Source organism: Erpetoichthys calabaricus, chromosome 7 (assembly GCF_900747795.2).
Source record: "Erpetoichthys calabaricus chromosome 7, fErpCal1.3, whole genome shotgun sequence".
NCBI classification, from domain to species: domain Eukaryota; kingdom Metazoa; phylum Chordata; class Cladistia; order Polypteriformes; family Polypteridae; genus Erpetoichthys; species Erpetoichthys calabaricus.
Window position 1 is genome coordinate 170640956 of NC_041400.2, and position 20950 is coordinate 170661905.

A 20950-nucleotide genomic window follows, 5' to 3' on the forward strand; every position below is an offset into this window, starting at 1 on the left:
GTCACTGGAAAGGTTTATGTGACACTCCCAACATATTTGGAAAAGGACAAATGTCCAAGTCTTTAGAGTCCTGGTGCTTCCCGTTTTGCTATATGGTTGCAAGACATGGATGCTATCCAGTGACCTGAGACAAACACAGGACTCCTACGGAGAATCCTTGGTTACAGGTGGTTTGACTCTGTGTTCCAAATGAAGCACATCACCTGCATTGTGAAGGAGCATCAGTTGTGGCACTACGGCCATGTAGCACCATTCCCCGAGAATGATCCGGCTCACAGTATCCTCATTGTTGAGGACCTGAGCAGCAGGACCAGGCCAGTGGGACACCCCACATAACACCAGGCTGTAGCAGATACAATTTATTTTTGTATAGCCCAAAAATCACACAAGAAATGTTGCAATGGGCTTTAACAGGCCCTGCCTTTTGACAGAGCCCAGTCTTGGCTCTCTAAGAAGACAAGGAAAAACTCCCAAAAAACACCCTTGCAGGGGAAAAAAAAATGGAAGAAACCTTGGGAAAGGCAGTTCAAAGAGAGATCCCTTTCCAGGCAGGTTGGGTGTGCAGTGTGTGCCAAAAAAGGGGGGTAAATATAATACACATAGCAGAACACACGTAATTCTCAATACAATACAATAGTGCAACTGAAATATCCATATTACTAACCGAGAATGGTAAACCGGATGGCATGGACGCAGGTAACCGGATGGCATGGACACAGGTACATGGCGATGGGACCATGAGATGTGCTGCGCAGGCGCGTACAGCTCAACTAACGGAAATAGCAGCAGGCGTCACCGCCATATTGTGAGTGGCACTACTGCGGAGTGAAGTTAGGAATAATGTGCTGCTTGGGATTGTACAAACCGCTGAACGCTTTACACCAAATTCAAACACAATACAGCTCAACGATACACACACGAGCCCACCTGGATAAGATCAATGAACGCAGGCGCCTACAACGCGCTTCTGAAACTGCGGAAGCAAAGCAGGCACGGGTTCAAAACGAACGAGCTCGACTGACGGATATACAAACACGAGCCCACCTGGATAAACAACGCGCCCATAGCTAACGACATAGCCACACAGAAAAGAGGCTTCTGCACTGCACTCCAGAGTCAAACGTAACACACTACGGGGTCCACAAAGGTCCACAAAGATAGTACGGAATATATAAGAGCACACCCATCGAAAAAAAATCAATCGTTTAAAAGCACATAGTACACACAAATCATGTGCTCTCAGCGCATATAAAGCATATAAGGACAATACGGAGAATAGAGACCCAAAGGCATTGGAGAGAAAAAAAGGCAGATAAGAGATTATGAAAGCAGTGGAATTCGAAAAGCTCAAACAAACGATGGCGCGATACACATGCAGCCAAAGGTTCAGAATATGAAAGCAGTGAAATTCGAAAGTATTGTAGCGTCCCAGCCAGGTTGAGGGCTTTTTGGTTTTAAGTGACTGTTAGGTCCGATTGAGGGAAGGCGGAGTACAGCACGGAGGACTGATAGCGGGGTATTGATTTGATACGGTGGGGGGGGCGTTGGAGAGGGTGCTAGAAAGTTGTGTTTGGGGTTAGGAAGTCAGCGATTGTTCAAGTAAAACTTTTGCGACACTTTATCATGTCAGTCACTACAGTATCAAAGAAAAGATAGAAACGATTGCATTACCGCAAACAAAAGGAGATTAATCATCAGAACCGGGTGTAATTGAAAAAATACCAGGACAAATTGAGGTCTGAAAAAAAGAGTAGACAACAAAGTCTTTTCGCATTCGCATCATTCAATGGACAAAACGTGGATTTACACAATAATGGACCATATGCTATGAGAATCTGTGGTCCCACAACAGTTAAAGGAGCAACAAGTTACATTTCAAAGAGTACACAATTCGGTCAGGTGTATATTGATGATCTCGGAGAAGCGATGCAAATTTTAACAGGCAAAAAGGAAGGTGATGTATATATTCCGCGAATAACATTACACACCAAAGAAGATCGTGATATGCCATTCATATGTAAAATATTTACAGTTTACCGTGAGAATAGCTTTTGCTATGACAATCAATAAATCACAGGGACAAACAGAAAAACACGGATTATTTATTACAGAAACAGAAACAATATTCACTCACGGGCAGTTATACGTTGCGTTGTCACAATGTGTCTCCAAAAAATATTGTTTTTAATGAAGCTTTAAAGTAAAAGTGAAAATAATGAAATTGAAACAATTCCAAAAAAAAAAAAATGTAAAATTGTATATCCAATTAACCAAACACAGGGGTTGGCGAGCGAAGCGAGCAGGGGGCAAAGCCCCCTAGTTACAAGTATAGGGCAAAATGCAACAGTACATGATATTACATAATTCGATTTGGATTTACTCAGAAACCAACAGCCATTTCTGTAGGATGGGACTGGACTGTGCATCTGCCTGGGGGATTGCCAACCAGGATCCAGAGCGGTTTTCTTGTGTGGTGGGTGTAGCAACGTGCTGTACCAGTGCATGCTCCTGAACCTGATCTGACCTGGTATGATGTCTGCTTCTAGAACTTGCTAGCATTTATCTGAATCCATTCTTGCCCCCTACCAATGACATGTTCCCTGTGCCAGTGGCTACAACACAAGCCCAAAGCCTGATCGATTGACACCCATGCTTAATAGTTCAAGATGTGTTCTTTTCCTGCAATTCTGCACCCTTTTTTTCCTCCAAGCATACCTTTGCACATTGTGACTTAATCAGTCTATAGGACTTCTTTCTAACAATGCATTATGGTTGTTTAGAAGTTCATTTGCAAACTTCAGATGCTAAATTTTGTGGCTAGGATGCAGGAAAAGTTTTCTTCTGCTAACTTTACAATGCAGGTCATATTTGTTCAGCTGTTACTAAACAGTAGAACAGTGCACAACCACTCCAGAGTCTAAATCTTCCTGAAGGTCTTTTGCAGTCAAACAGGGGTTTTTATTTGCCTTTCTAGCAATCCAACAAGCAGTTCTTTCAGAATGTTTTCTTGGTCTTCCAGTCCTCAACCTGACCTCCACTGTTCCTGTTAACTGGCATTTCTTAATAACATTACGAACTGAGGAAACAGCTACATGAAAACACGTTGCTATCTTCTTGGAGTGTTCTCCTGCTTTATGAGCATCAATTCTTTTATTTTTCGGACTGCTAGGCAGCTGCTTAGAGGAGCCCGTGGCTGTTGATTGTTGGGACAAGCTGTGAGGTGTCAAGAAAATTTACACAGCTTTGCAATTTGCATCACCTGGGGTTTCCCCAACGATGACCATGAACAAGCCATAGCCCTAATGAGCTAATGAAGTTCTGAGACCTTGGGAAAGTTATCTGACACCTCAAATATCTTGGGATGTCCAAACTTTTGCATGGTGTTACTTTCTTTTTTTCACTGTACAATCGTACAAAACAAAAACAATACACTAATCTTGCATAAAATTCTCAAAACAAATGTGTCACCTTTAACTTTATGCCTTTTGGCGATCAGTTCATCTTCTGCTCACTTAACTACTCACAATAACAGAAATTTTAAGCAAGGGTGCCCAAACTTTTACATCCCATCTATTAAATATATCCATTAGAAATACATCTAGGTATCTGAATATCTACCTATAATCTCATTCAAAACAACATCCAGTGAGTCATTAGAATTCTATAAATTTCTCTTTTCCTGTATATACTAATGATAACTGTGTGATCCATTCCACATGAAAAACTAAACACTCTTATTTACATATTTGTATTTCCCTTCAAGGATCAATAAAGTAATATCTGTCAATAATATAGGCAATATTTGAATAATACAATTCTAGCCATATATTCTGCACAGTTAATAACTTGCAACAACCAGTCCTAAAACAGATGGTACATTAAGTTAGGCTCTTCCTCGGAGACTGCAAGAACCTTCTGCAGTTTCTACACACCATGCCAAAACACTTTAATAATGTACTTTGACTTCAGAGGTTTGTTAAATGACAGCACCCTCTAGTGTTAACTCTTTATACATTGTTTTAAAGAACCTGTAAGTGATAACATCATAAGTGTTATTTCTTTATGGTTTGTCCTCTTAAAAGTTTGACCTTAAGATCTGGGGCAGGAGTGATACTTATTACTGTTATTGTCCTCATCATTGTCTGCTGATGACTTTTTTATTTAATGAGAACCCAGCTGATTATTATCTTTTTCTCATTATTGTTACTTAAACTAGAATAAGCATTTGATCACAAAAATGTGATATTTTAATATTCATTTTGCACATTAAACTTTTTCCTGCTAAGCCCAAGTGTCATACCTAAACTAACTACAGTTGGTGATGGTTTCTGTATATATTATATACTGGCGTTTCATCTTGATACTTCTTCTCCCTCATCATTATTGAAGAGATAAGCTTCACCATCCCTATTGTGTGAAGTATAGTGAGCAGTTAAGAAAATGGATGAATAAAAGTACACATTGAGCTGACATTAAGAAATGCACAAGTAGAAAGAAACAATGTGGGAACATTGTTAAAACAGGACAGCATGCAAAATGTTTTTCAAAGGGAATAAAGCCACTAAGTCATAATACTGAATGAAAGAAAATCAGAAGGAATATCATAATGTATATAAAACACACTTGTTTAAGACCAGCATAAAATATTGTGTAGTATATTTTTATAATTAGCCTTTTCCTTGTCTTAAATAGCTTATTTATAGCAGACCTTCGCTATGCAGATACATTTCTAGATTAAACAATATATAAATACACTTAACTAAAGGATTTTTCTATAATCATTGTTTTTATTCAATTTCTTTATTGCATTAACCGAGGTTTAAACATCTTCTGTATATGAGCAACATTTCATATATTTTTTCAAGGCACCCGAAGATGTTTTTGTAATATGTTATTTTAAATTATGCAATCCGCAATTTTTTGCTAAGAATTCTGCAGCAGATGGTAGTTCATCTGTGAGGTCACAGAATACTTCAAAGTAAACATGTATCTAATAGTAAACATTTCATTTTCTAAAATACCATTGCCTTTCATGATTCAAAATTAAATAAGAGAGTTACAAGATGAACTTCTGTACCTCTGGGCAGCAGCTTTTTTTACCCAAAGGACAGAATGGACTCTCAGAACTGTAGCAAATGTTCAACACTGTCATAACCTTGCAATCTAACCAAATAAATGGCTTGATGTGTTCTATAATACATTCTCTTTGAAAAAATCATCTTGCGGTTGCTGTTTCAAAACCATTTTTGTACTAGTTTAGGAACACAGCATCCCAATATTAAATCACAGAAGGCAGCAAAACAGTCGATTTGTTCCTGTGCTGGTTTTGATTAAATCTGATCAATGCCAGCCACAAGAGGCCTGTGAATTGTCTGACTGCAGGTGTGCAGTGAAATCCTCTTTTTCACCAAGTCTCTCTGTGACCAGCAACAGGAACGTCTGGAACAACGTGACTGTAGCTTTCTGGCATCAGTTACTTCTATTCTGTGTTACGATGCTCCCTGCAGAGAAGCTAATTACAAAAGAACCATACCAGACTTCAAGACACACAGGAAGATCTCCCAGTGCCAGCTGTTTAATTAATTAATCGATACTCACGAATGAGATTTCATGACTTATTGTCTAAACCTTTAATTATTTTCATTCCATACTGCTGAACCATTACCGGGTCATAGAAGACACCAGTCACCATTCTATGACACACAACATATCCTGTGACCTAATTTAAAATGAAACTAAATTATCATCACAATTTCATAACATTTAACAAAGTAACCATTGCCTAGCAATGAATGACCTTATTCACAAAAATGTTAGCCAATGTCAGCAACATTCCTGTTGTGTTTCTAGCTTTGTTAACAATCATAAAAGCGTAAAAACAGAAATTAAAAAAGGAATGTGCAGACTGTGAAGTATGATAAAAAGTTTGCAGTTAAACAAAGATACTACAGTACACTTTCATATGAAAATATAGCTCAACATGCTTTACATAGCAAAAGGAAAATTACAATTACAGAAATAAAAGATATAAAAAGAAATAAAATCATTAAAGATATAAAGATATACATTCTAATGCATTCCGAAACATTATACGCATAAGGGATTTTCTATTGTCCTGTACAATGAGGAAACTATTCTTATAATTTGACCCACCTCCACAAGAATTAAGAGGTGTTATTAAAGGGAAACTGAAATAAAGAAGGTCTGTTCACTTCCAGTCATAACAAAGAAAGGCAGTACAGACATGAACAAAGCAAAGGTGTAGTCCCAAAGCTCTAAGACAGACCCTGTAATAATAAACAGGGCTCAGAGAGTTAGAAAGCATTTATAATAAAGGAAGGACTTAATATTTGTACTCAATAAAAGACTAATTCTGCTAACTGGACAAATCAGGATTAACATTAACCTGATTCCTCTTCATTTCAAAGGTTTCAGGAAAGGAATCCCTCAGGCCCGGGAGGTAAACCATATTTAGAGTCTTTATGTTTCGGTTAGCCAAATACCACCCTCCCCATGACCGCAAATGCAATAGTTGGCAGAGTATAAAGGGGCCGCTGTAGAATCAAAAGCAGAGTTTTCTATAAATGGAGGACACAGAAAGTCTGTTTAAATTGACAACCAAATAAATGGAAGAACTGTAAAACTGTACCATCCGGTTTGGAGACTAACTGGGCACAATCCTAACAAGTAACCTTATCAGACTGTTACAGTAAAAAAATTACCACACCTGTGGGAGTGTAGAGGCAACAGTAAAATAGAACAACAATCAACAATAAATATGGACAAGCAGAGACTGGTCCTTATCCAAAGGTAACCAGCAAGATAGAACACTGCTTATAGGAATTTGGTAGTATTCCACTTTTATAAAGGTCAAGGCTAAAGGTACTTACTATGGTGAATAATGTTAGTGACATCATTAATATGAAGAGATAACGGACTAAAAAAAAAAGTTATAAATTGTCAGTAATGTGTGGAGTGTAACATTAAAACATGAAGAACTACAGACATACACAATCAATTCACTGTGTAACGTGGACATTGATATTCAGTGTGACAGAGTGATATGAGGGGCTACACTTGCAACCATGTGACTCTTAACACTAAAATCCCTGATGCCTACGAAAAAAATCATAATCCCAGGCCACCTTAAATTCCTTTGCACGTCTCCTCATCAGCATCTTTTGTTTTGTGTCGATCAGCACAAACAGCCTGCTATCCCATCCCAACAGAGCTGAAATCAGTCACAAACTTCTCCCAGCTCAAGTCTCTTTCTCCTGGTGTGAGGTGCCTGGAGTTGTATAGGGTAAATAATATATTGTTATTTAGAATACATACATTTAATGTGTGTTCCATGTCTACAAAGACCTGTGTAAGTATAGGATGACACGAAATGTGAGGCAAGAAATGCTGAACACATACCTAAAACAGAAACTCTTTCCATGTTATACTAATAATGACGTGAAGAGTACAATGTGTGAAATGGTGAATAACCAGTTTTTTTCCTTTATTTAATTTTACCCAAAACTAGAAAAATGCCCTCTGCTATGAGTTGACTTTTAACAAGGAAGCCAAAAAGTGGCCACGTTAAAAAACAAAGACATTTGCAGCTGAACGTTTTGTTTTTAATAGTCAAAGAGAAAAAATATACAAAAGAGTTTTGAGGCACTTTTAAACACAGCAGAAATCTATAAATATTAGATCCAAAAATAGGATTAACTAGTTGTATCCCTGTATGCGGCACGGTGGCGCAGTGGGTAGCGCTGCTGCCTCGCAGTTGGGAGGCCTGGGGACCTGGGTTCAATTCCCGGGTCCTCCCTGCGTGGAGTTTGCATGTTCTCCCCATGTCTGCGTGGGTTTTCTCCGGGCGCTCCGGTTTCTTCCCACATTCCAAAGACATGCAGGTTAGGTGGATTGGCGATTCTAAATTGGCCCTAGTGTGTGCTTGGTGTGTGGGTGTGTTTGTGTGTGTCCTGCGGTGGGTTGGCACCCTGCCCGGGATTGGTTCCTGCCTTGTGCCCTGTGTTGGCTGGGATTGGCTCCAGCAGACCCCCGTGACCCTGTGTTTGGATTCAGCAGGTTGGAAAATGGATGGATGGATGGATCCCTGTATGCCAAATTAGTAGATGTGGAGGAGGAAATTAAAAAAATACTATGCCTATATTACAAGCATTTAAAAACAGGAAACCCACTGTTATGTATTTCTTTTAAATAATTGTTCTGAAGTCACACTATAAGGGGATCAAAACATAAATATTTATTTTCTAGCTTTATTACCTGTCTTTGCCTAGAAAATTTCGTACTGCTATTGTCCATAGATAATAGTGCCATCAATTAACTCGATGTATCAGAAGTACTAGGTAAGTAAGTACTTTTCTAAAACATTTGTAGGGTTTTTACTAAAAGATAATATTATTGGCAGGCAGTGTGGTATGGTGGTTAAGGCTTTGGACATAGGACCTCAAACCCTAAGGTGTGGGTTAAAATCCTGCAACTGACACTGTGTGACCAAAAGCAAGTAACTCCCCTGCCTGTGCTCCAATTGGTAAAACAAAACAAGTGTAACCTAATGTATCTCAAATGCTGTAGGTCAATTTGGATAAGGGTATTAGTCCAATAAGAAGTAATATTATGAGGTCACTGGAGCTGTTTATGTTTGAACATGTCATATACAATATTGCACATAGTAAAACATTCCTGAATTAGATTAATTTTCTGCTTTTCCTAGAAACTTGGCTTTTATTGATTGTCACTGCAAAACAGTTTTATAGGTAAGTACATTCTTTTAAACTGAAACTGGTAATTAGTAAGAATAATATGACATTTAAGTGTTAGCTGTTTAAGATCCTTACATATTTACATCATTCACTCAGCTATTTGTTTTGTGTTTTTAATCAATTGTATGTTCAAGCTTGTGTTCCATAGCCAATGGGAGACAAAGTTCTAACACATCATAACATTTCACTTTAACTTATTACAAACAGCAATGACATTTACATGCTGCAAATTTAGGTGGGCCATGTTATGAATTGCATGTATTTACTTTTGGGGTTGTTTTCTCTAGTGCCTGAAGCTGAAGAAAATAATTGACACTACTATGTTTTGAAGGATTCTTGAACTATCAGGAGTACTCGTTTAAAGTCCGCAGATGCTAATGTATAGGTAAAGAATTTTGGAGCGCAGCAGAGATTGTGGGGCATTCATGTTCAGACTAGGGCTGCAACGATTAGTTGATGTAAACGACGACGTTGATGCATCATAATCAGAACCTTCAATAGAGGCTCCAGTCACAAACAACCACATTGGTTTTTGTAACTGCAATGTACTACATGAACGTCTGGGGGCAGTATTGTTTGTCAAGACTGCACACAGTCCTGCCAACGAAGAACATCATCTGAGGAGAAGAAGAATGCAGAGGAAAATAAACGTGGTTGCAATGGTGGGATGGAGATGGAAAAATTTGAGACAGAAACTTTCTAAAGTGTGGGAGCACTTCGCCGGAAAAGAAAAAAAAGTTGAATGCAGGATTATGCAAAGTGGAGCTTTCTTTTCACGGCAGCACACCGCAATGCATGAGCATCTGAAACGTAAGCATCCTGGAGCTGTGATGCTGCCATCTCTTGAGAGGTAAGTTTTAGTGAGTAAAGTTAGTATCACATGTTAACGTTGATGTTTGTACTATAATGTGTACATCAAGGTTTTGACAATGATAGTTAACCCTTAAACCGACACATACTTGGGGGGTTAATGCACCCCTGGACCCGAAATACTTTTTAGCTGCACTTTAAGTAAACGTCAGAATTCACAAAGAAAATGTGAAATTTTAATGGAACACGTATTTTTTTTCATGCAAAGAGCATCACAATTACTGCAACACTGATCATTTTACACACTGCAAATGAACTGTAAAAACTATTAAAAAACTACTGCAATAATCTATTACTATATGTTCAAGGTGCAACTGAAGTCATTGGTGAAATTCAGTAAATCACCGAGCCAACTGCGCTTGAACTAGCTGCACACAAACACACAGCGGTAAGCGCTTCATTTGCAAAAAGCTCCCTAGTCAGCACCACACAGAGCATGTAATTTAACGTAATACAGTAATCCCTCTCTATAACGCGCTTCGCCCTTCGCGGCTTCACTCCATCGCGGATTTTATATGTAAGCATATTTAGATATATATCGCGGATTTTTCGCTGGTTCGCGGGTTTTTGAGGACAATGGGTCTTTTAATTTCTGGTACATGCTTCCTCAGTTGGTTTGCCCAGTTGATTTCATACAAGGGACGCTATTGGCAGATGGCTGAGAAGCTACCCAACTTACTTTTCTTTCTCTCTCTCTTGCGCTGACTATCTGTGATCCTGACGTAGGGGGTGTGAGCAGGGGGGCTGTTTGCACACCTAGACGATACGGACGCTCGTCTAAAAATGCTGAAAGATTATCTTCACTTTGCTACCTTCTGTGTGCAGCTTTTAAGTATGCTGCACGGTGCTTCGCATACTTAAAAGCTCAAAGGGCACGTATTGATTTTTTTATCTGTCCCTCTCTCTCTCTCTGCTCCTGACGGAGGGGGTGTGAGCTGCCGCCTTCAACAGCTTTGTGCCGCGGTGCTTCGCATACTTAAAAGCAAACAGCACTATTGATTTATTTGCTCCTTTGAAGAGGAAGATATGTTTGCATTCTTTTAATTGTGAGACTGAACTGTCATCTCTGTCTTGTCATGGAGCACAGTTTAAGCTTTTGAAAAAGAGACAAATGTTTGTTTGCAGTGTTTGAATAACGTTCCTGTCTCTCTACAACCTCCTGTGTTTCTGCGCAAATCTGTGACCCAAGCATGACAATATAAAAATAACCATATAAACATATGGTTTCTACTTCGCGGATTTTCTTATTTCGCGGGTGGCTCTGGAACGCAACCCCCGCGATGGAGGAGGGATTATTGTATTAATAAATTTCGACAAATACAAAAAATAAATAAAAAAAAATGCATTACTTTTGTTTTGTTTTTTTTGTTTTTTTAAATAATGTCACCAAATTTCAATCAATTCAAAGCATTTTTGAGGTATTTCATTTTTTATGAAGGGGTAATGGGGGTTACCCCTAAATGTTAATATATCGTAGTTTCCTTACTGAATACCTAACGGCCTAGATATACCAAATTTCAGTGGTTTAACTAAATGGGAATTAGTGTTTTCGCTGATGAGTCAGTCAACTTTGCATTACGTATATACTGTATATAGATTTAACAGATCCATTGTGGGAAGAGGGAGAGAAATAAGTGAATTCCACATTTAACTGTCTGGCTAGAAAAGGCATTTCTTCAGGTTTTATAGTCCCTAGATAAGAAATACATCTACAAAATTTGTAAATCTTTTTGAACTGTGAAAGAGCTAGAAAGATGACAAAAACAACTTATCACATATTCAAGCTTGTACCAACTTTGGGAGAGGCTGCTAGAGATCCGTTGTACTTATAATAGCTTGGATGGCCTTACATTTTTTTAAATTTCAATGAGAACAAACCTGAGGTCCTGATTTTGGGCCAAGTGATGTTTTCTGTGCCACTCACGTGGACTTGAGTTCCCTTAAACCTTAGGTAAAATTCATTGTAAAAAATGTGGGTTTAATAATGGATGGTGATTATAAATTAGATAACAGAAACTCAGCAATTAAAGCTAGTTTGTTTTTCAACTTGGGCTTTTACCTAAAGTTAAACCCTTCTTATTTCAAAATATGGAAGGGTTACACATACTTTTATTTCATCCTGACTTGACTACTATAAATGGTCAAAATAAAACAATTTTCTCAAGAAACATTTTGGTCTATTGTTTGTGGGTTTTTTTTCTTCTCAGAATGAAGGTTATGCCATGCAACAGACTGCCAATAAACTGAAGACTTCATACAAAGGGCTCTATTACATTCTTGAAAGAAAAAGGTAAACTGGATCTAACCAGGACAGAAAAAAGGGGAAGGCCCAAACACACAAGTGCGTAAGAGGATAAGGACATCAGAGTCTGCAGGTTGAGGAAAAGAAAACACCTTACAGGTCCTTATTTGGCTTCCTCCTTAAATGCACACTAAATTCCATCATCTTCTACAACTGAGAAAGGATGATTCCGCGATGCAGGCCTTAGATGCAGAGTTTCAAAGAAAACGTCATATCAGAAACTGTCAAATAAAAAGGAAAGGCTAAAATATTCAAAAGAATACAGACGAAAGATGACTGGAAAAGCATATAAAAAGGTGAAAGTTGTCTATTCGCACATTCATCCACCAATATCACAAAAACAGGTGAACAGATTACGTGTGCATTGCCATTGGTCCAACTTAAAATACAGGCATTATGTCTTATTAGGGGGAGGTGTTAAAATGGAAAGGGGGGCAACCCAATAAGGACAAACACAGGGACTACAATGCTCATCAAGCAGCAGAAACTTGCTGGGCCTAGCAAAGAAACGCCTTCAGCACACACAAAGTTTTGTAGTGGGCAAAGCGAGATCTCATTTAAGACCTCAGGTACATACAATGTATTCTTCTCAACCAATTTGGATACCAATTTCACTCTCTCATTGGATTACAGCTTTTGAACGTCTTTTTGTCTTATTATTGGTTGTGTTTAGCCAAGCTGAGTTTCCAAATAGAAAATTTTCCCAATTTATTTTTACCCAGGAAATGCCAGGTACAGTTAATAATGGTACACACCTCAACATCCAGTTATTATAAGTGAGGAGTCCACTATTACTACAGGATCCTTCTGTTAAGATGTACTTTCTAGTTTCAAACCTCCCATTGCATATTCAGATTTAACATTTTACGTCCAGCTTGTAATTCTTTAAATCTGCCTGTACATGTATACCATCCCAATAATGATTCAGCAGAGTCTACATTGTCTATCCTTATACCTAATTAAGTAAGTGTCATCTGCAAACCTAAACAGATTGTTGTTTATATTTTTATCCTAATCTAGCACTGATCTGTGATGGACACCACTTTTAATCACCTAATTCTGCAAAAGTTCCTCTCACCATAATCTCTTTGTTCCAAGTGCTTAAACCACTTTTGAACCCACCTACAAACTGCACACAGAGTTCTCACTTCTTTTAGTTTGATCCGTAGCTGCTGATGTGGGAAACCTATCCAAAGTTTTCTGAAAATCAATATAGGTAATTTCATATACACCTCTCATATTATATACATTTGATGCTTCTTCAACAGGATCTCCATTGTATTTGTTTTAGTTGGACTGTGCTGCTATGAACACGAAAAAAAAAACGCCTTGATGTCCAGAATAAATGGTGCAGGGGATAGTGGAGCAGCTGAATCTAAGCCAATGCTACTCACAGATGAACGTTACAAAACTTTACAATGCCTGCATCTTGTGTTGTAGCTCAGATCATTGGTGGGCTGGGTGTGATTTGTAAATGTGGACTACTGTGGATACTGTGACTGCTTTAGTCGCGGTATGCAGATTTGTGTCTTGTTGTCAAATCCAAAGAGAAGCAAGTGTCATATATTTCATTTCCAGGAATGGATGTAGTAGAGCTTTGGAGAGACCATTTTAACAGGTACATTCACAACTCAACCAGAAACAACTTTCATCAACAAACTTAACAAAGTAGATCAATAATGGGAACATGGAACAATGAGTATCAAACCTGAAAAAGTTAAATTACCGTCGGAGAAATCAGAAGGAAACTCAAGTAGAAAGGCAATGTGCTAAGCAGGATTTGCTATACAGTGGTGTTTCAGAACAGTAAAGATGCTAAATGAAAGCTATCTGTATCTCTGCATTTTTCAAGACGCTCATCCCTAGAAAAAAAGTCAGCAAAGCATAAATAAAACAGCAGAAGAACAGGAATTAATCAGCATTGAGATATCATGTCATCCTAACAGTCTAACCAACAGAAAGCAGAGCCAGACAAAACCACTGAGATCAGATAGAGGTCTCTAAACTAAGTGACAATTTTATGAGAGCTCTGCTCCCAACCTCTCCCTCTCTGCATAAATGTGCTAAGATGGTAATACACAGGGTAGAACACTTGAGCAGAAGACAAAAAAGATGACACTAGCCTCAAAGTATAAGGTTCCACCGAGAAAGCTCTGTAAGTAAGGTCAACTAAATGAGGAAAAAAGAGGGCAAAAACAAGACTAACATTAAATCTATCTATTTTGAGTTGCTTGACATTAATAAGTTCAGATTTCAGTATCAACGTTTACACACTTCCAATTCTTTATATAAAAATGTTTACCAAATTTCTTGATTTTTAATATCCCTAGTCGGAAGTAGCTGCATAGTAAAGGGGAAAAAAAGGATCAGAGTCATGTCAGTCACTAGATTAATAATTTGGTGGTTCTAATCCCAAAAAACTGTTGATGTGTAAGTCTCCTTATATAAGAGTAGTGAATTTTCACTCAGTCATACAAGGTCTTTTCCTTATACAGTGGGAAAAATCTTATTTAATGTGAGCTCCGTCAACATTTTAAATAATATACAGGGAAAAACAGCAACTTGCAAGCTTGTAATTAAATTTCTGCTCAAAATTATCTTTAATAATTTTGCAGCTTTCTATTATACAAAAACATTCCCGTGTGAATTCTTGTTGTAGTGAAAATTTTGGCTTGCAGTAAAATAATTCTTATTCATAATCTTTAACAATGAAGGCATCAAATAATTTCTTACATAACTTGCAGAAAGATGGGATACAGCATATAAAACAAAACGTAGATGGATGAATGAATACAAATTACACGGGCAAAAGTACAAAACATTAATTTTCGAATAAAACCATTAAAATTAGAAATAATTTAAAAGATCATAACAGTCAAACACAAAGAAGCAACAAACAATACAACTCACCTCAATATTTTTACTGGCAACATTTTTCACCACAGCTGGAAACAGGTCTGAAGAATTTTTTCCTTTCGCAATCAACTAAAAGTAAAATGATTAAATAAATAAAGGCTTTAAACAACAGTTGCCAATAACATCTAATGAAATGCTATTTATATTTTTAAACTATTCAAAATCAGATAAAAGCTTCTTGTAACAAGCAGAAAACATATGAGAAAATGAATGCAGAGGCATTTGCGGAGCTTTGAATGTTGTCAAATATTACCTGTATTTCTGTTCTTTAGGTTGTTTTCAGTAAAATATAAATAGGGAGTACATATTAACAAATTTTTTGCATAATGGACATATAGAACTGGGAAAAGATGAAGACGAAGAAGAAAATTTTGTGTTTCAATTGAATTTACCTGCTACCTCTTACTGGTAAAATGTAACCCATCACAACCAGCCACATGATCAGGTAGTTGGTAACTAAACCAGGTTCCCCACCAAACACTCAGTTGCAGAGAGTAACTAAATACCCTGTGACATTTAAAACAAGAACAATCAAAAGGTGGTCCTTATGTGAAGCAACACTGGCAATTTAAATACAGACAGTGTCTCAATAAGAACTTAAAAAAAGACTCACAAACGAGAGGAGACCATTAGGTCCATCAAACTTGTTTAGCTAATAGCTAAGCTGTCTCAAAATAAAATATTAACACCCTGAGGTAACAGGAAAACACTTAGTATTCTCAATTTTCAAGTCATGGCAATGGATAATCAGATGTCTCGGAATGATATCAGGACAAATGCACATTGCATAGTGCTGCGTCAGGCAGGGGAGGTAGCAGAGCCTCCCAGGTTATTAACATTACAAACTGCTATAATAAAACACTTCTTCTTATAAGCTTATTACGACATAACAGGCTGCAAAACATCAAAAAGGAAATGAGGGGAAAAATAGGTTGGACATTCAAGAAGTTACGCAAGATTGATGGAAATGAAATACAGAAAGTTTAAGGGGCAATTATAAAGTTGTCTACTTAGAAGAACAACAATCTCATAGAAGAGTACATAACAAATGTGGAATATGTCTATAGTAAAGTGATTAGGGCTTGACTACAGGCGCACATAAGAGATATAGACATGGTAAAAGTAGAAGCCCATATGCCAACAACAGACCATAAAAAAAGAAAAAATGGAGGCTATTTCTGAACAAGGTGAGGGAATGATGAATAAAGAAAATGAATATGTGACTATAATGGATGACTTCAATGCTGTAGTAAAAAAAAAAAAAAAAGAAAGAAAAAGCTCTAACTAAGTAAGGAAATTTGGTTTGGGAAAATATTTTACAAACATATCTTGGTGGAGTTGTGTAAAGAAATTAGCTCTAGCAGATGAATAAGTGACTTCAGCAAAAGATCGTATACTTATGTCAGATGATTTCAAATCAATTTCATTATTGCCTAACAATGGTATCTAAACAGCATGATGCATGCTTCCTGCTTTCCTGATGCAGATGTCAGCACAGATTGCAACACAGTTTTAATTAAAGTAAACCTGAAAATGAAGATATGGAGGAGGAACCAATGACTAAAGTGGAACTGAAGTGAAGACTGAAAGGCAGGTTAGGGGTAGAAAGTTTAGAAAAGGAGCAAGAGAAAGGCTATTAATACAAGACTATAGAAAGTTTGAACATGAAACAGTTGAACCTGGATAGTGTATAAAAAAACATTGAAAGGGAAAAGAAAAGAAAACCAAACAAACCTTGTAACACAGATTCAATATTAAGAAAAATGGATGATCACAGAAAGTAGAAAAAGAGAAGAACAGAAGGAGTGGGAAGACAGCACAGAAGACTCAACAGCTACTTGAGGAAAGACAGACGGCTTAGGCAAGAGAAAGGTGGCAGGAAGATGTTTAAAGAACTTGTAGAATTAAACAGAGATCAAAAAAAGCATTTGTTTTGGGCCAAAATGTCCTACAACTGATGGATAACAGCAGACAAGGGTAAAGAAAGGTTATAGATAGAAAAATTGCAAAAGAGTAATAGTGACCGAGATTGAAAATATTAAACTGCAATTTACCGAATACACCAAAGAATTATATGGAAAGGATAAAAAAAAACACAAAAAGCAGCTTGCAAAACAATAAAGAGCTGGCTACAGTCTAGTTATGCCAAAAGCTGTTTCAATAAGAGGTACCTGAAGCTCTGAAGTATTTAAAAGAGGGTAAAGCAGAAGGAGTGAATGGAAGTCAATGGAGGTTATGCTACAAGTCACTGGTGATCCATGTAACCTTCTGCTGCTCAGCAGGATGTGCAAACATGCCGTGAAAATAGAGTCACTGAATAATGTAATTGATGCAGTGATTAATATAATTAACACAGACACATCCCTTAGCCATCAAAACATCTATCAATGCTCTACCACTCAAACAGATTCAACTGAAATTCTTTTCAACCAATAAAAGTATGACTTCTCTGTCTCTCTCACTTATATAATGGATCAGCCAGTATTTCTCCCACTACTAGTTTGAATTTTTCTGAAGAAACATTTAGTGAAGTTGAAGACCATAAAAGATCAATCAAATTGACGTCCCTCTAATATTTTGGGATGACTAACAATGCTACTAGCCCCGAAGTCACAAAATCCACAAGAACCTAAACACACCCCTATACAGTCCAGAAAGGTCTTGTCAAAAGTGATCTACAAAATAAAGTTTTGGAAAGTGGAAATAAAGCCAACAGATAGGTGGCAGTTTACCTGCAGAACAGATGGAAACTGCTACATTAATGAGTGTCTGCAGCCAACAGTAAAGCACAACAGAAGGACTATGGTGTAATTTCTGCAAATGGAGTTGGTGATCTGGTCAGATAGTATGAAATCCTCAAAGCTGAGAAATACGACCCCAAATCAGAAAAAGTTGAGACAGTATAGAAAAAAAAAATGCAGTGATTCTTAAATTTATTTTGACTTATTTCATTGCAGAGATTATGAATCCAAGATATTCAATACTTTTCCAGTCAACTTCATTTCATTTATTAATATACATCCATTCCTGCATTTCAGGCCTGCAATACATTCCAAAAAGAGTTGCGACAGTAAAGCATTCACCACTTTGTAATGTCGTCATTCCTTCTCACAACACTTAAAAAGACATTTTGGCACTGAGGATACCAAGCAATAATTTGTTTCTGGTGTTATTTTGTCCCACTCTTCCTGCAAACAAGTCTTAAGGTGTGCAACAGTATGGGGTCACTGTGGTCGCATTTTTCGTTTCAAAATTCTCCACGCATTCTCAATTGGGGGCAGGTCAGGACTGCAGACAGGCAAGTTCAGTACCCATATCCTCTTCATCCACAGCCATGCCTTTGTAATGTGTGCAGAATGTGGTTTTGCAATGTCTTGTTGAAAAATGCATGGACATCCCTGGAAAAGATGTCATCTAGAAGGCAGCATATGTTGCTCTAAAATCTCAATGTACTTTCTGCATTAATGCTGCCATCACAGAAGTATAAATTACCTTTGCCAGGTAAGGACACTGACACAACACCATACCATGACAAACCCTGCTGATAAAAGTCTGGAACGTCCTTTTCATCTTTGGTCATGGGCACACAGAATCAATTTCTTCCAAAAAAGATCTGGAATACTGATTCGTCTGACCACAATGCACTTTTCCACTATGAGATAGTCCATCCCAGATGCCTCTAAGCCCAGAGAAGTTGACGCCGCTTCTTTTTTGCACAATAAAGATTTAAGTGACATTTGTGAATTTAACTCCAAATTGTAGTGCTTGACAAAGGTCATTGATGAGTGACGGTTCTTAATGCAGTGCTGTCTGAGGAATCGTAGATAACGGGAGTTCAACTTAGGCTTGTGCCCTTGCCCTTTATGCACTGACATTCCTCCAGATTCCTTGCATCGTTTAAACTTATTATGCACTGTAGAGGGAGAAATATGCAAATCCTTTCCAATTTTTCTTTGAGAAACATTGTTTTTAAACATTTCAATAATTTTCTCATGCATTTGTTGAAATCTGGGGATTCTCTGCCCATTTTTGCTCCTCAAAGACTCAGCCTCTTGTGGCTACTGCTTTGGTGCCAAATTGTTTGAAATCACATCATTATTTTTATTTTTTTTTACTTCATTACAAGCAGTTTCGCTTGCATCCCACGATAACACAAGGGAAGTGTCTCATCAGTTTCAACCTAATTTGACACTAAGACAAAAACCCCAAACACATGGCCAAGGTCACAAAGAATAGTCTTTAACATAAAAAAACCAAGGAGCTCTACAAGAGATTGTATGGCCTCCACAGAGCCTATCTTGGTTTAAGAGGAGAGACAGAAGAAAGCAAGACAGCCAAAGCATGCAGAAAAACTGTGGCAAGTTCTCCAAGAAGAATGTAAATCTATACAACATAATAGATAAGAGACGTGATGGAGTTTGAAAGGCAAAGGATTGTTGTATCAAATATTGATTTGATTTAATTGCTATTTACTGCACTTAATAGGACATTTTTGATATTTAGAAATGTTCTATTTTATTATTTTTGAAAGTACCTCATCTTTACAGAATTTTTGTACAGTACTTGAATAAGTTGATACTATTTCTGCGTAAAGCAATTTAGCTCACAAACCACTGCAATTTAAGGATTTTTATTATTCACCTGCGACTAAAATGAGTGTGCTTTACAAAAATGACTTGAATACAGAGTCACCATTCTATACAATCTGCTAGTTCACAAAAATATTTAAAGAAAGTGCTCCATGATTCACTATTATACAGTAGAACAGCATTCAACTACTGTATATTAGGGAAATTCCAGAGAATAGCCAACACACTCATACATCTCCAGGCACCAAAGAAGAATGAGTAAGGGGAGTTTAATCTTAAGGCCAAGCAACCAGAGTCCAAAGGGAGAGCCAAGTGATCAAAAGAAGAAAGAAAGGTTTAACTGCCTATTTTTAATGATGTTGATGACTACTTCTTCTATAAAGATGTCAAGGAAGTAAGTTGTGTATCAGTAAAGAGATCTCAAACGTTTCATTTTTATTTTCAGGTCCACAAATGGATTAATTCTCTTGCCAAGAAAATGCATATCTCTCAAACTATCTTACAAATAAGAACCACTTCAAGTACAGGTATAAGTGATGTAGTACAAGTTTAACACAAATTTAAATACTGTGCTTCAAACTTTCTATACATAAAATTGTACAAGTAATCTCACCCCTACAATTCTCTTCATGGCTTCAAGCTTAAGAGAATCCTTGTTGCTCTCCAACATTTCTTTAAGGTCATCATCCCTTAAAAACAACAATTAAAAAAAAAAGTTAAATTGCCTATGTCAAATATTTGATCAATATTTACAATTGCCATACTACATTAAAAAAAACTGCAACACTGAATGCATTACTTAATTATTATACTTATACTATAAGAAACAATTTGGAACTTAAAATATTACTCCAGAAAAAGCAACAGCAAGCCAAGGTGACCAAAAACACAAACAGCAGAATGCCCTTACCATTCAATGTGAAATTAAGAAAACAACAGCACAACTTGATCAAAATTTAAAGTGACAAGAGGCAGGTGGCAACTCTGAGCTTATACTTGTACTTCTCACAACAAAAATGAACAAAAGATACAGTTCTACATTATTCTTCATTTTTCCTAGGTTACTTTAATTGCAAGACAGTATGGAGTGCTATCCTATCTCTCTCTATATCTAGAGATAGATTTTATATATATATAATATACTGTAACGTCTTTCTTTCTGTCTGATTGTCCGCTTTTCACGAGAGAACTACTTAATGAATTTACATCAGGTTTTTTTTCTATAATTTGTTTGAACATTCCAATTGATTTTGCGAGTTCTCTCATCGCGCTAAGTATCATAGTTCGCTTGCGCTACCGATTTATTTGCGCAAATCCGAGAGGGACGCACCGGGGCCCTCCGCGTATCTTACATCCGTTTAGCTAGTGAATGAGAGAACTACTTAACTGATTTAGATCAGGTTTTTTTCTAGAATTTGCTTCAACAGTCCGGTGCTTTTGCAACTTCTCTCATCACACTAAGAATCATACTTCGCTTGCAGGAGTGATATATTCACGCT

The 20950-nt window shown here is 37.3% G+C and overlaps 1 protein-coding gene across 2 annotated transcripts in view; it reads right to left on the reverse strand.

Annotated features, from left to right (window-relative positions):
* Positions 1-20950, reverse strand: part of ap3b1a (adaptor related protein complex 3 subunit beta 1a) — a 318566-nt gene that overhangs the window by 270436 nt on the left and 27180 nt on the right. For both annotated transcript variants that reach the window (XM_028805706.2, XM_028805707.2), the window contains exons 2-3: positions 20065-20140; positions 14857-14931 (exon numbers count right to left, since the gene is read on the reverse strand). In XM_028805706.2, coding sequence (XP_028661539.1) covers positions 14857-14931; positions 20065-20140 — 151 coding nt within the window. The remainder of the gene's footprint in view (positions 1-14856; positions 14932-20064; positions 20141-20950) is intronic.